This window comes from Sphaeramia orbicularis, chromosome 6 (genome assembly GCF_902148855.1).
Source record: "Sphaeramia orbicularis chromosome 6, fSphaOr1.1, whole genome shotgun sequence".
In the NCBI taxonomy this organism is placed as follows: domain Eukaryota; kingdom Metazoa; phylum Chordata; class Actinopteri; order Kurtiformes; family Apogonidae; genus Sphaeramia; species Sphaeramia orbicularis.
The window spans coordinates 27040915-27056983 of NC_043962.1; the positions used below are offsets into that span (position 1 = coordinate 27040915).

Sequence of the window (16069 nt, forward strand, 5' to 3'; positions counted from 1 at the left end):
TAACATGATGTGTATGTCTGTGTGTGCGTGTACATGTGTTAGTCACATGTGGAGAGTTTGCTTCCTTAAATAGACAAAATGCAAGATCCCTTAACATAAGGTGGGGTCAGGTTTAAATGAATACTCTGTAATTAATGTATTGTATTTTGCAGCGGATGCATTTCAGTGTTTTAGATGTCTGTTTACATGTGATACAGTGAAACCTAGTCTGTAGGTTATTTGCTTACCTTATGCTTGTATTTATCCGCAGCTCTGTGTACTTAAATGTAATATTTTAGATTTGTTCAGTCACACTTGTCAAATATGGGGAGGATGGTGCGCATTAAGTACGTCTCTGTGTTCATGGAAAGGTCCAATAAAAAGGAGCAGTGTGTTAAGGTGTGGGTGTTAAAACTTAAACACATGCTCACATGTTACTGTATAGATACGTCTACTTGTTTGTGTCTATGTTAGTGTGTTATAGAGAATGTACATCTATATGTGACTCAAGGGATACGTTTCTGTCAATGAATGGTTTTGGCCTTGAGTTTCAGCATTTTTGTTCTGATAAATGTGCTTACATGAGCTTGAGTTTGTTCATCTTTATGTGTGTTAGTGTGCGTATGGATGTGTTTGTATCCAGGCTTATGGATTCCACACAGCAGTGCTTTCTGCACTGTATGCAGCACAGAGTGTCATCATTAGCAGTGAAGCAAAGTGCATAGAAAAAAGAAGCTCTTCTAATACTGATGTCCTCTAGATTTACCAGAAATGTGAATTTTCAGATGAGTTTAGTGTAGATTCACAGTTGGTCTGGGTTTTGTAATCCTGATGAATATGAGCACAGCTGGTCTAACAAACAGTATAAACAAACTTTATAACCAGCTATAACTGTTATATGTGAAGACAGCATGTTTCATTTGGTACAAAAAGTGCAGTGAAAGTAGTGATAGGACACACCAAGTGGACCAAAGCCCGCTCAAATCAATTACTCAGAATGGCTCTAACATGACTAATCCACTTTCATAGCGTGATTATAGAATGTTGTGTTTCAGCCATCCTTTTATTTCGGTCTTGACAGGCAACTGAGCACAGCATCCTTGGACTGATGTTAGTGTACTCAGTGGTTTCACTGAGTTCTAGGCAGTGTGAGATATAGATTTTGAGTTTGGAATGAACAGATCAGTGCTCTGAATCAACATGGAACATGTCGGGGGAAGCAAATTCAGCTTGATGCAAGTAAAAAGTTTGTCCTTCATGGTGCTTGATTTAACTCAACACAGTGGTACTTGGATTCAGCTTGAACTTGGCAAAAAAAAAAAAAAAGGATCCTATCCTTCCTAAAATATTCTATATAAAACATCTTTTTACAAACCCTCTGCATAATCTTTTATTAAGTTTTATCTACCACATGCATGATTTACATTGAGTAAACATTTACTGCGTGTACTGCTTTGACATTTCCAAATAGGCAGGTGTGTTGAAATACTTGCCTGTACTGCTGTGACATAATAAACCACTAAAGCTCAGAAGTTAATTTAGAGAAGTGTTTCTGTGAATACTGCTGTACAGGTGCTTTCAAGAGCACAATACTCTATGTGAGCTCAATTATGTCGCTGTCCACGGTGCTGATAAGAAAGACCCATTCAATTCTGTAAACTCTTGTCATAACTTTCTAATATTTTTCAAAACTGACTTCAATGTTCATCCTACTCCGAAGCTGTTGTGTTCAAAAGCTGGAAAATCTTTACATCTTCTCAAAAAGACAGGAACACAAAATCCATTAATAATGTAATTAGACTACATTACTGGTGAACATAGTCCAAGTAAAAGGTACAACTAAATCAAACACACACTCCTTACAAATGACAGTATGGGAAAAAAAAATAAATGTCCACATATAAATGAATTGATTTTTTTTTTCTTTCAATTGCATTCTTTTCTTTCTGATTTCACTTGTTCGTCAGAGCTGAAGACAGATGTAAAGTACACCACACTGGAGTCACACAAGTGGATGAAAACATGGGATCAAGTGGAGGCTAATACATATAATAATAATAGGAACAGTTAGATCAAACTGGAGTCTGGTTGTAAAAAAAACACAAAAAAAACAACATCCTAAAAAAAAAAAAAAAACAACCTGAAACGCATAATGTTAACCAAATGATCTCAAAGTAAAATAATGTCCCTAAATTTAGAGAACCAAAAACCATTCCATGTTTTCTTGACTGGACAATCTAAATAGTTTAGCGTTTAATATATTGAGTAATGCTCTGGCCAGTTCCTCATACATATACCCTCAGAAATGACCAGAACTTAGAAGATATGAGCATTTACTGGGGATTGAGAGTTTCAGGTGCACATTGAATGTTTGTTGCAGCATTTGTGAGTACAGCTGTAGTTTTATTTGTTTATTTATAAAGCAAACTTAATATATCAGATTTTGATTCGCTGCAAGTTTTATTCATTCTGTCCCTAGGCCCCCCTAAAGTTCTTGGCTTTTCAAGTACTTTTACTACTGGTGCTCTGCTCCACATGTGTCGTACACTGTTACGCTCTGGTGAGGAAACAGGAAAGTGTCTAGAACACACTGCCACAGTTCACCTCTCATCAGCAACATCACACACACTGAGCACTAGACACACTTACAAGCCCACACACAAACACTCTGCATGTTAGCACTACTTTGTTCGTTCACCCCCATCCCCCCACCTTCCTTACATACGCAGACATTCACAGGCACACATACATACACTCAGGGGATGAGGCAGTGAAAGGGCAGTGGGATGTACAGCTGTGACGGTGTGTCTCAGAGAGAGATCCGACTCTTTAATAAATAATCAGTTAGGAGGGAACCAGTGTGTCTCTGTGTGTGAGCATGCATGTGTTTGCATAGTTGTGTCTCATTGTTAAAAATTTGCGTGAGGAGATTTCGGCTTGTCCTCACAACATTAAGTGAAACCTTTTTTTGTGTGTCAGTAAGTGCCCTCACAGAGTTAGTGTTTGTGTTTTGAGGGAGCTATTGTTAATAAAAAGGGGGATTTTTAGAGTTAGAATACACAGATGCCTCACATTTTAACATTTTGTAAAATTATGTTTAAGTATGTGTATCTAATTATACTTTCCTTAACTGTTGTGGCTTAAAAGCTAAATATCTTTTGACAGTTTTCATTATGCAAACATCTAGTCTGAAAGAGTTAGGTCACTGTCTAGGGTGGGCAATAATAAATAGAAATTTAAGTTTCATAGCCTGTAGGTGGTGTGGTAGTGACAGAAGCCTCTTTCTTTCGTGGCTGTAGTTGAGTACTACTTTAGTCAATTGTATTACTGTATAAACCAGTGTGAGCACATCAGCACTGAAGCCCTACAGGTCAAGGTTCATTAATGTCTTGTCAGATTCTTTTATTCTGTCATTTGTCCATCCCTCTGACTTAATTGTCAAATTATGTTTTGCACAAGTAACCAATGCTTATCACTACTGAAATATTCCAACTCATGTATACAGTACATGTGTAACACATGGCTGTATAAAAACAGACTTCACTAGCTGATAATTACATGCAAAAGAAAAACAGGTAATTGCTGCACACAACATATGTTTCTTTACTGAGAGTCGGAAACAACAGTTGCAAAATGCAAAAATCTTACATATCATTGAAGAGATTTTCCAATAATTAAAGAGTTTCGGTCTCAGGTTATGCTTTTCGCACATGTTGAGGTTGAACCCTCTCCTACCAACATCCAGCTTTTCTTTGCTCACTGCTGAGTGGGCATCTGTCACACATCTGGGAACCAGTGAGCTGTGAATGTCACTGTCACATAATCAATAAAACACTGAGCATAGCCTTTGTTGCTAGTTTGCATTACTTGTTTCTATTGTATTGGATGGGTGTGAAGAGTCTGATTTGATTAAAGAGGTGCCGCACGCCTAAAAGTTTTTTCAGGCTGTAAACTAAACTAAATTGACTGTAGTTTGTTGCAATACATCAACAATGGTGTTAGTTCTTACAAAATGTATAAAAAACTGGCATTTCATTGGTTTGAGAATGCATCAGGACACTATGTATAGTTTTAAATCATGCTGAACCTTGCAAGGCCAATGCAACCGTTTGGGACATAGTTATGTCAAGAGATTTATATTAAGATTTACTGAGAAGGGGTTTATGAAACTGCACTTACTGTCAAATGCAAGTTGAATAAGTTTCATTATTTATAGGTGTTAACACGATTTTTTTCTAACCTTCGTCTTACTCTGTATTTCCCATTTATAGTGCAGTGGTTCAGTCTTGTACTTTTTCTGGATATAGAAGCCTTAACCTTCTAACTAATATTACATTTCCACTCAGAAACTGTCCTCATCTTCTATTGCACTTGTATTACCTCGGCACCATGAGCTCCAGCTTCGGGCATCATTGGGGCTGAAGCCGCTGCCTCGAATTGACATGGTTTAGGACCACCTGCACCTCACTGATGTCTGCTTCAGGGGATTCTGGAGAGGAAAAGTCCTCACCAAAAAGAACCCTCTATGGCATAGGTGCCTTGCAATTCTGTGTCGCTCTCCATTTTTCTTTGGCCTGGGGAAGTCACTGAGAAACTTCTGCTGCAAACATCCACATCCTCCTCATCCCACTGCTCCTCAGCTCTTTCTGGCACCCTGCAGTCCCTTGTATGCTCAAAGTTATGAAGTAGGTGGAGTTGGCCATGAACCAAGGGTGAAGTGACTGTGTAATATAAAGTACATCTTTGTAATTTCCTAAAAGGTTTGTCTGATGATGTTTTTTACACACCATGGTTGAATCCTATGGTCGGAGTCCATCCTTTATGTTCAAATACAATAATCTGCAACTGTTGTGCTGCAGTGGGAACAATTAGTCTCCTCATTACAGTGAAGACAAATCCATGGTTAGTGTGGGAGAGCAAATCGAATGGTTAGTACATCATTGAAATTCTAATAATTAGTGAAGAATGGCTGCAGTAATTGTTTTCCACAGTTTACAATCCAACCTTAAACAACCAATTGAGCCCACCTAAGAGGCACGTGTCTCTGTCTAAAACAATTATATTTATTCTTCTGTGTATCTTAGGTATACTGTGGTCACTATGCTCCATTACTTCCTACCTGTTCATTGTAACGCTCTGTAGACCTCGTGCATTGACCCCAGTGACGACAGACTATAGAGTGTGAACATGAATTAAGTAGGCTGCAGCAGCGGCCGTGCCATGGCAAGGCTGACTGATGCTCAATGACTTCCAGGGTCATTACATGACAGTTAAGTTGATAGATGCCATCCACAAAGGGGTAATTCTCCCATCTGACAGGCCAGCTGCCTCTACAGTGATGAAATACTGATCTGATGAATGCTTTCACATATTCCCACCCCCGGTCTGTTTTGGGGCTAAACAGCGATTTTTAATCACCCGGTGTCGGATGAGTTGTAGACCACCAAAACACAAGGAATGCACTCTGACTAATATGAGGAACAGATAATGGGCCGTAATTCACTAGGATGAGGCAACTAATGAGTTACATGCAATTAACAATTATATTATTTCATTATACCTTAATATCATAAGCATCTGTCCTGTTAGTTTGGTCTATAAAGTACCATAAGAAGTGCATTTTAATGTTCACAGTGGAAACTTCATTTTTTTGTTTCTCATTTTATACAAATTCATGCTGTAATTCTGGAGATATTTCATTTAATAGACACCAAAGCATTACATTTCACATTTGAGAAGTCTGGGCATGCATTTGTATTTTTTTGTATTTGTTGGATTGAATTCATAAAGTTGCTCATCAAAATTATTGATCTCTAGCAGTTTCAGACTGAAATACTGTAACCGGAATCACATTCCAAACCATTTTTTAGAGATCTCATCCAAGTAATATCTAATGTGTTGTAAAATATCCTACAATGCCAAGCACTCCCACTCCCACGTTTGTGTGGTGCTCAGAGGTTAAAAGCTCTTTTAGTGGGGAATCCGTCTGGAGTACCCACTGCACATGAGAGCTCAGTTGATTCTTTGTGCCCCTGAAGCACATCAGTTCTTGTGCAGGGTAATCTAATTTTCAATTTCAAATACTTTAATGTGCCTTTCTTTTATCTATAATACCGAAGCTGCAGAATGTTGTTAAGCAATGATCAATTGTGTAGTTAAATCTTTTCAATTTAACCTGTCAGGAAGATCCAGGAAATCCATTTCTATGTTTTGAACATGATACAGCCTTTAACCTTTGAACCTAATGCTGGTCACAAAATGGACTGTTTAATCAATACAGGAACAGGCTGTTTTATATCTGTCTGTATGAACATATCAATAGTCATATGAGATCATTATTGATTTGCATCGATGATGGAGCGGGTTTACCCAAGTTTTTCCAGTACTCATTTATACTGTAAGAAGGCTTCCTCCGATTTCACTTTTAACTGTTTGATAAGAGGCTGGGTAAAAATGAATTAGCAGTTATTATGTAAATATTATGAACTCTGTTTTCAAGAACTAGGAGGCGCATGCTTTATGCATCCCGTCTCCCTACAGTAACTGTGTAGCTGTTGTGTTTTGTGATATCCTTCTGTCCTATTTATGGATCATCAGTCTTTCCTGCCTAAAACGCACTTAGTAAATAATTAATGGTCACAGCCCATTGCACCCGTTAGACTGTCAGAAGTCTGGGACGCCATGCATACAAATACACCAATACACACAAACACATATGTGCACAATTGTTAAGTAGTAGTAAGAAAAGTAGGGCTAAAAATATGTGTCTTCTACAGTTTACATGCTCACAATGTGCATTTGTTCTCCTTTAATAAACAGCGCTGCACTTATTTGGACATAATAAGAAATAATAATTTAAAAGAAAATAAACACTTGAGGGAGATGCAAAGTGTGTGTGTATCTGAGAGGGAGAAAGGTGGAAAAACAAAGAAACACACCATGGAATTGGGTAAATTAACTGATAAACCTCTGATAGGGTGCAGGTCTGATAGGTTGGCTGAGGGGTTCTGTTGTTCTGCAATAACAAAAGCTTTCACATGATACTCCAACTCTCTGTCTTCCTAATTAAAAAAAAAAAAAAAAAGAAGACAAAACGCATGGACATACAGTGTTTCCCCATACTGTGAGATTCTTGTCAGTGGTGCAGCTGTTGGATGTGAGAGGTGCACAATAAATAAGCACACAAACACAGAGGGAAAAAAACACACACAGTTGGGGCTGGGTTGGAGGGCTATCTCTTCTCTGAGTGTACCGCGGTCCATCGACCCTACATGGCTGTTCTCAGCTGGATACGTGTCATCCACAGCAGCCCTGCCTGTTAGAGGGAGAGCGAGAGGCTGTGGAGGGTGTAAAGGAGGTGGAAATAAATGGGCTGGGTAGAGCACCAGCAAAGGGAAGGGTGGGAATGGGAGAGGAGGGGAGGAAAGGATGCACTGATCCTGCAATGGATGAAGAAGAAAGTGAAGCACGAGAAGAGATAAAGCAGTGTGTTGATGTGTATGTAGCGGACTCGCAGATTTTAACCAGGTCAGAGGTGAAATGGGGTTGTCTGTCAGTTTGTACTTTGCATCATAGCTCCTTGGGAGAAGGGTCAGTTGACGGCCTCCTCTTTTATTTGATCCAACTCTTCTACTGACAGTCAGGTTGTTTTCTAGCTGTTCTCTATTTACCTCATGTATGTCTCCCATCTCTTTTTAATAGGTGTCTGTGGCGATGTTGCCATGTGCAAGCTGCCATCTGCTTTTATCCTTTTTTATTCAGGTAAGACATTTAATGCACATATGTGACAATTACCTTAATAGGATTTTCTTCAATGAACTTACCAGAAGTCAAAATCTTGCAAATAAGCCTCTGAGGGAATACACTTGTTTAGGATTTAAGTAACATCTGTATACATATAGGCCCTGGGTATTTGTTCAAGCTGGTGTCTTTATGATATAAAACAGGATATTATTCAGCTGTTTATTATAAGTTTAAAATAAACTAATGTATACTTTTTTTTATGAGCAATTGGGTACAGACATGCAAAATTAAATTGTTTCTTTAGTTTTATACAATGCATGTGTAAATGCACTGTTCTTTACTGTTTCCTCCTTGGCAATATTTTGTAACTTTAAGAGAAGGGACAATGTTTATGTGTGTGTCTTGCTTGCACAGTTGCTCTTGAGACAGGAAGCAGGATTTGGGCAGTTTCCAAGAGGTTATAATGAAGCAAACATTCATTTTTAGTGGACACTGTTAGATAGTGTGAAATACTGGCAACATTATTTGGCACATTTGTGGGCTGATCGCAAGAGCGGCGAATAGAATTTAAAGCATAATGAAAGGTATGCCATTAAAGTAAGACCTTGAATGTAACTCTTCACAGCTCAGTAAATATACAATTGTGTATAGTGCAACACACACACACACACACACACACACACATCCATTTGTAAGCACTCAATAGACAAGTACGCACAAACACTCATCAACACTTGTGCAGCCTTATTGTGTTGTTGTCCTCAAAAGCTCATTACAGACTTCCCCTTTGTGTTCATTTCAAAGTGGTCTCTAATAATGATGTAAGTTTGTTTATTCCCAGGATCTCCAGCTTTTTGATTGGAATACTGGAAATCATTCAAAGGGATTTTACTCTTTTTTTTTTCCCAGTGCACAAGGATAAACACACTGACTATGGCCATACTTGCACACAGCAAGCATGTGTGACAGCCTGGATCTAAATCTTTAATAAGTACCATCAGTGTTCTTCTCCCAAAAAGTAGAAAGTTAAATTACATAGCTGTCAAATGAAAGTCAGGTAGTGTCCCCTGGGATTTTTGCAGGGAAAAACTTTTTACTAAACTTAATAGGGACAAGAGTGACGACGAAGGACTATATTGGGGTAGAGCACGTCATACAATACTTATTATATTACTTTAGGTACCAACCAACATTGCTTTCTACCTATAAAATTCACCAATTTCCTAAATAACCTTCATCCTTATATAATAATAGTACCATATGTTTGCCATATATCATGTTCTGTATATATTCTGAGCACAAGCACTTATCCAGATCTTCTTTAGTCGAGAAGGAAGGGAGCTAAGATGTAGAAATAGTCTGCTTTTAGGTCAGCCCCTCAGAGAAGCAGAGGTGTGTTTATGTGTGTGTGTATATGTGTGTGCATCTGTCTGATTGTGTGTGTGTGTGTGTGTGTGTGTGTGTGTGTGTGTGTGTGGGTGGGTGTTTGTCTGGGTGTGTGTGTGTGTGTGTGCGCGCGTGTCTGTAGGTATGTGTCATTTTACAGAGCAGAGTGGTTAAGGTATGGCAGCTGCCTGCAGAAAAATCTGAGCAGCCTGTATCTTAGAGATGCTTTCATCCTCCTACCTGCCCACCAAAGAGGGGAGGTTACACTCTTCACCCTCTCTCTTAGACACACAAAGCATGATTTGAGCCAGAGATGCCAGCAATCAACAGAAATTTCACTACAAGGTTGCCTCTTGGTCTAAAGTGATTTTCATAGTCGAGACGTCAACCTCTAACTTCTGTCTTATCTCTCCTGAGGACCGGAGAGAGACTGGATGACAGACATAAAAGGTAAAACTGGAAAGAAGAAAGTGATTTCCTACTTAGGGCTTTTTCCAACTTTGCGTTCACTAAATTCTTTAAAAGACGGGTAAATAGAAAGAGACAGATAATAATAATAAATAAGATGTGCCAGATATACTGTATGATTTGCAGCGCTGACTGGTTTTGTGGAGTTTGCATGTTGTCCCTATATCTCCATGGGTTCTTTCTAAATAATACTTGCTCCCACTCTCCTTGATAGTCAATCTAAGGAAAATGGATTAATACATAATTTAATATCTTAAGGCAAAAGCTCATGTATGCAATCCTTTGACATCTAGCAGTTAAGTATTACATCACTGTGCACACATGACTGGTTGAAGCATTTTAAGACAGAACACAAGACAGTTGGCAATTATTTCTAGAAACTGGAGCTGATTTAAGTCTTTGACAACCTGAAAGGAGACACAAACACTTAAATTAGGGGTAAAAATGCCAACAGTTTACAATACACACCTTCCTTCTGTAACTCTCTTCTCTTGGACTAAATCAGAAGACTAAAACTGACACTGACACATTTCCAAGCTTAATAATGTCAACTGTGATTGGTAATTACTGCTGTTAAACACATATCCCCCCCCCTCCCACACACACACACACACACACACACACACCTGTCTGAAAATGAACATGCATGTATGACCCAAACGTGGCATGTCATTCACTATATGTGTACAGACTCCATGAAGCCAACAGCATGGTAGTATGAAAACATTCATAATTAATACTAGATCAAAAAAAGCCACTGTGATTACCTACCTGGTACATTCAAAGCCTTCGCAGTTGTACTCATTTTACTGATTTATCAGCGTTAAAATGTGTAAACTTTGCTATCTGGCCTGGACAGAGCATTTGTCAAGGGATGATTTGAGTCTCCAGACGATGCGAGTCATGCATATGTAGTAGCATTTATCTCTGTCGGCCATCTTTTACAACTTTCTACAGCAACCCCACTAGGACAAATCGCTGTTGTATGAGCCAAATTATGAAAAGTACAGAGACTTAACTTTACCTCCAAGGTGTATCTTTCTAGCAATCAGAAGTAATTTCGAGAGTCAATTTATATGCCTACTTTTGGTTTCTTTCACAGCTGAGAGCTTATCCAGCTGACAAACGTTTTGATCTAAATCTGGGTGAAGCTGAGCGGTGTGGGGTAATCACAGCTCTATGCCAATGATTGTCCTAGCATGGTTGCCATAGCAAGTCGTAAAAGATGGCCGACAGAAAAAAATGCTTCTATGCATTTGCTACTCATATCGTCCAGAGACTCAAATCATCCCTTGACAGCATTGTTAGCTACACGCCTCTCCAATACAAACTCAAACATTAAAGCTACAGAAGCTGAAAACACAGTGAAAACCCCCAGAATTACAAAATTCACACTGCACTTTTGAAGCTCCTGCCTCTTGGTTGAATCAAAAGGCTAAATATAAAATCATTATAAAGACAGAGAGTAAAGTTGCAGAACTATGTCCAGGTCACAGTTTGTGGAATCTGACTAGACATGACCTGGAATTACAGCTGTCAATCATATATTTAACCCCCAAGTCTGTTTTTTGGCAGGCATGGGGGTTAAATATAAGACATATGGATAAAATCCTGAGTCAAGGGGTAGATTTTGTACAACCTGGAAACTCATGAAAGGAATAGACACAGAAGTCATATCTTTTTCACACCACTTGAATAGTGCTAATAGTGATAGTTTTTTTTGCAAACACTGCAGCTTTAACCCATAAAGACCCTAACAGCCACTGACAACCTAAACCATCTACTGATCTAAAATGTTTAATAACCTCTGATCCACTGATCCAATCAATACATTTAAATAACTGGTAAAAAAAAAAAAAAAAAAAAAGCAGTTTGTTGTCTTTTCATGGGCGTTCAGAGGCATCGTAGTTACCATGGAAACACCATCATTTTCTACAGCATTGATTGACCAGTAAAACCCATGAAGTTTGATAATGGCAGTGGATGGAGACACTTGGTTTATGTTCAGTTAATGATGTATTTTGCTGAAAAAGTCACTTTTTCTTCAGTTTTCCCTTTTTTTTGTGTAAGTCACAACTTTGAGCCTTCATGAACATTTACATGATCAGTAAATGAAATATAGGAAAATATCTGATGTTCACTGAAAAAACATAAAATACAGAGGATAATGTAATAATAAATGGTGATAAATCACGTAACACCAGTTAAATATAGAGAAAAAAATATTTTGGAACTGCCACAAAAGTAGTACTGGGTCTTTATGGGTTAATACACTGTGTAGTATTATTGCCTACTGGACTTTGTTGTTACCATGTTTATTCTCACCATATCTGTTGTTTCTACTGCAGCAGTGATGTGTTCAGTTTCTGGTGTCAGTCAGAAAGATGCTTGAACATGTTTGAAAGCATCCTCATGCGAAAAACTGATCACGACTTATTCTAACAACTAAAGGCTGGAACTGTTGCACAGCAAACAGCACACGGCTCTGTCTGCCAAGTGAGAACACAGACTGAGCCCCATTTGATCCAGCTATGTCCAATGAGTCATGATGCCCAAATTATAGTCGTAATCAACCCAGAAGTCTTCACATGTGTGTGCCCAGCTTTAGGTGCTTTTATCAGACTGGTCAAAGTTGATGCATTAAACTGAGATTTTTAAGTTGGTATCTAATTGTCAGTATAGTTTTAGTCTTACATAGCTAGACCTATCCCATATTTCTTTAACACTGTGCCTGTGCTGTAGGTAGACATCATTCTGGAATTAGGGTAAAACATACCCAGGTTGTTTGGCTAGTTATCGAGCAGCACTGAGCATGGGATGATGTGCATTTTCAAAACAGTGTCAAGAGAGAAGTTGTCTTGGTGAAACATGTGTGCAAGGTGCAGTACACAAAACAAATCCCTACAAAACCTGCCATTTTCAGGGTGTAGTCAGGGCTCAGAGGCTGTTCTTTCTCATAGCGGAGGGAACAGTAACACCGATAGTGGAAGGAAAGAGGATGACAAAATTGTGACACTGCTACAACAACAAAATGGAAATATTAACCCTTATTCCAGCAGAGTCCTTCCAATGACCCAGACTTATGTGGTGTAAACAGACATTATGCATTTATACAATTTGTTTTCTAATATGTTTTTTGTTACATTCAGAATACAATGAGTTTAATCTGAAGCCACAAACAAGATCTCTTTAGTGCCATAGATGACATTAGCAGCTTTGTTACAGCCTAACTAGCACTGTGACTCCGACATTGACTTTAAGATGTAAAATCAGTGAAATCGGATACTTTATACCATCCAGCGACATATTAAATGCTGTCATTGTGAAAAGTGGATGTTAGTAAATGTAACTGTCAAAGCAGAAAGTGATTTAATTGAGTTGTATGCTATGATAAGCAGCGTCAGCTGTTGTTGGCCCCACTGTTGTAATTTAGCTTCTTTCATGGTAAAATGCATTCAGTCCTCACACTGTAATTATGCCAGGGAAAGGGGGAGTAATACATCTGATAACACACACTCACACACATACTTGTATAAACTCATGGGCAAGCAGAGAATCGTTGGAACAGAGATCAGATTAGAGAAGCTTTTCTGATCGGTGGCATGAGAAGGGTGGGCTCATGTATCAACCAGCCATCTAAGCTGGCTTATCCTGATACAACCAGGGGCAAACCCACACATACCCAAGCACATCAAAAGGAGAAAGTTTACAGGGTGATGTAAGAGAAGGGAAGGGGGAGATTGGAGAACAGCGGGGAACAAAAACAATTCCATATCCTTGTTAGTCATGGCCTGGCTTGAGCTGTGAAGCAGAAACGACTTTGAGCTCTTGTTAACAGTGTCCCCAAACTCTGCCAAAGGTCTTCTCTGCTGTACTTATACTTTATACTAACCCTTAACATAAAATATTTCAACCATTGAGATTTGTCCGCCTGTCATGTGCATTGACTTGGCGTTCCTTCTCTCTCCTCTTCCTTTCAACCAGGACTGATGTCCAGATGGTGTGCCCCTCCATGTGTGGACCAGTTCTGCTATCCCTGACCGTTTCATGGGCCCCCAACCGACCCAAGCACCCACGCCCATTGCTTCACTCACAAGGCTCAACCCTACTGCACTCTGCACACCTTACCCGTAACCCCTTACCCCTAACCTCCTCCACCCTCAGCCCCCCACCTCCCTCACTCTCCGTCAAACCTGCCCTCACATTTTGACAGCCCTAAACCTCTCTGAGCCCACCATGGTGGTCGGCATTCCCGCTCTAGTATTGGTTATGATGATCCAGGGCGTCTTGCTCTCTATCGGAGACCCGCCTCAGTCTCGCCGGGAGATCCGCATCGAGGGTGACCTGGTGCTCGGTGGCTTGTTTCCAGTGCATGAGAAGGGTGCTGGGATGGAGGAGTGTGGTCGGGTGAATGAGGATAGAGGGATTCAGAGGCTGGAGGCCATGCTGTTTGCAATAGACAGAATCAATATGGACAACACTTTGCTGCCTGGGGTCTCACTCGGGGTCCACATCCTGGATACCTGCTCCAGAGACACCTATGCACTAGAGCAGGTGGGTGGGCATGGTCCCCGTACAAAACTCTGCTCTTTTGTTATTTAGACTGTATTTTCCAGATCTAATATATTTGCAGTTCTCTACAAAAGACAAAAAATATCTTAACCTAGTCTATGGTCTGAGAAAATTACACATCATTTGATTTTGACAAATAAAAAAAATGTTTTTCACTATTTTCCCAGAGAAATTCCATATATTTCAGCAAGGACACAAGTCGTACCAACACTACTTCAATTCTATCTGTACAGTCCCCTTGTCCTTTTTATTGCAGTGTGTTCAGTTTTAGAACAGATACAGATTTTTAGACACAGTATAGTTGAGATACATTTTATTTAATAAGCTGTCTGTTCTTTTGTGCTGCTGGGCAACTTACACCCATCCTACATTCTATATTTAAAAAGTAGCTCTGCAAAATAAGTTGAGGTAAAAACTGCAATGTGTCCATTTTAGATGGAGTAAAAGTATAAGGTGCCATTAAAAGGTAATATTCAGGTAATGGATCTCAAACGATAACAGCAAATCCTTGATGAGAAATTGAGATTGAAGCTATTTGCGATGAGGGAAATGAGCCGGGTATAAAAAAAGACAGCACTTTCCCTCGGGCATTGTTATCTTCAAAAAAAGAATTATATTTTATTGCGGAGCCATTTAAGGATGATGCATCTAGTGATCTTATACAATAAGCTCTTTGACTGATAATATAAACCTTGGCTTCCTTGATGTTTTGGTTTTCTAAATGGGTTGCAGGTTCATTTGTTGTTGGTCCACAGACCGGCAAAATGTTATAATGTTCCTTAAGCCCAGTGGAGTTAATTTGCTTGTGGACGTTGTACTGAAAGCATTTAAGAATCCCAGGTGTAAATACGCTTTTATAGTTCCTTCAAAAAGATAGAAATTCCACATTATTAAAAGAAAAAATAGCAAAAATATATGTGCTTATTTACATATTTCAACAAAGAGCATTAAACATTCAAAGTGTTTCACCAGATGATTTAGAATGAATACATAATAAAGACCATATGGGATCTAGTGTGATGCACAGAACTGTATAAAAGACTCTTATGTGTGGCTGTGTTGGCCAGGCTCTGGAGTTCGTGAGAGCCTCTCTCACCAAGGTGGACGACACAGAGTTTATCTGTCCAGACGGATCTTACGCTTTGCAAGATGACAGTCCACTCGCAATCGCTGGTGTCATAGGAGGTTCCTTCAGCAGCGTCTCTATACAGGTAATACAATATTTACCCAAATACTTCACTGTCATTTAACTTTTAGCCTCTAACTTTACTATTTCGCACCAGTTGTTGCGAGTGACCACATGTGCAAACTCTAATTCCTGATCCACTTGTATTTAACCGCATGTGTATTTGTGTGTACTTGTTTCTGTGAATCAAGTTGCAGTTGGCGTGTTCTTGTGTTTCCCAAGCTCATGTAGCTCTTGTCACAGAGCTGGGTCATTTGCATAGTTTAGCATAAAACCTCCTTCTCCCTTACTCCTCTGTGACTGCACAAAAGCCTCCTCCTATCAGTCCTTAAATCCCTAATCTCTGCAACTGTCTCTCTGTCTTCTCTTTCTCACCCTCTCTTTCTTTCTCTCTCACATTTTAAGTACGTCTCTTTTTTTTTCATTCTCTCAAATCTTTGCTCTTTGCCTTCTCATCACTGCCTCTTTCTTTTTTTCCTCCTTTTTTATATGCATTCAGAGGCACCCCTCCTGGCTATTTGGGGAGAGCTCAGTGTATGCTGACCTCAGCCCCCTTCTTCTCCTCCTCCTCTTTCCTGGGGCAGCCATTGTTAACACATCTGCTTTGTCTCTTGTCCTTCATCACACATAATTATCCCTTGTTTTCTTGTAGCTCCTTCTCGTTGCCCTTTGTTCCTGTTGTTTTTACCTGTCTTTTCTGAGGGCAGGTCTGTTTACGAGACCTGAAGTGTGCTC

At 39.4% G+C, this 16069-nt stretch overlaps 1 protein-coding gene across 4 annotated transcripts in view; it reads left to right on the forward strand.

Annotated features, from left to right (window-relative positions):
* The window catches only part of grm3 (glutamate receptor, metabotropic 3), a 41772-nt gene that overhangs the window by 1551 nt on the left and 24152 nt on the right, over positions 1 to 16069 (forward strand). The window contains exons 2-5 of one of the 4 annotated variants that reach the window (XM_030137295.1): positions 7681 to 7740; positions 9526 to 9558; positions 13561 to 14130; positions 15216 to 15359. In XM_030137295.1, the coding sequence (XP_029993155.1) occupies positions 13813 to 14130; positions 15216 to 15359 (462 nt within the window). In that variant the 5' untranslated portion in view covers positions 7681 to 7740; positions 9526 to 9558; positions 13561 to 13812. Of the gene's footprint in view, positions 1 to 7473; positions 7570 to 7680; positions 7741 to 9525; positions 9559 to 13560; positions 14131 to 15215; positions 15360 to 16069 lie in introns of those variants that run through there. The other 3 variants (XM_030137294.1, XM_030137293.1, XM_030137292.1) reach the window with 3 other exon arrangements.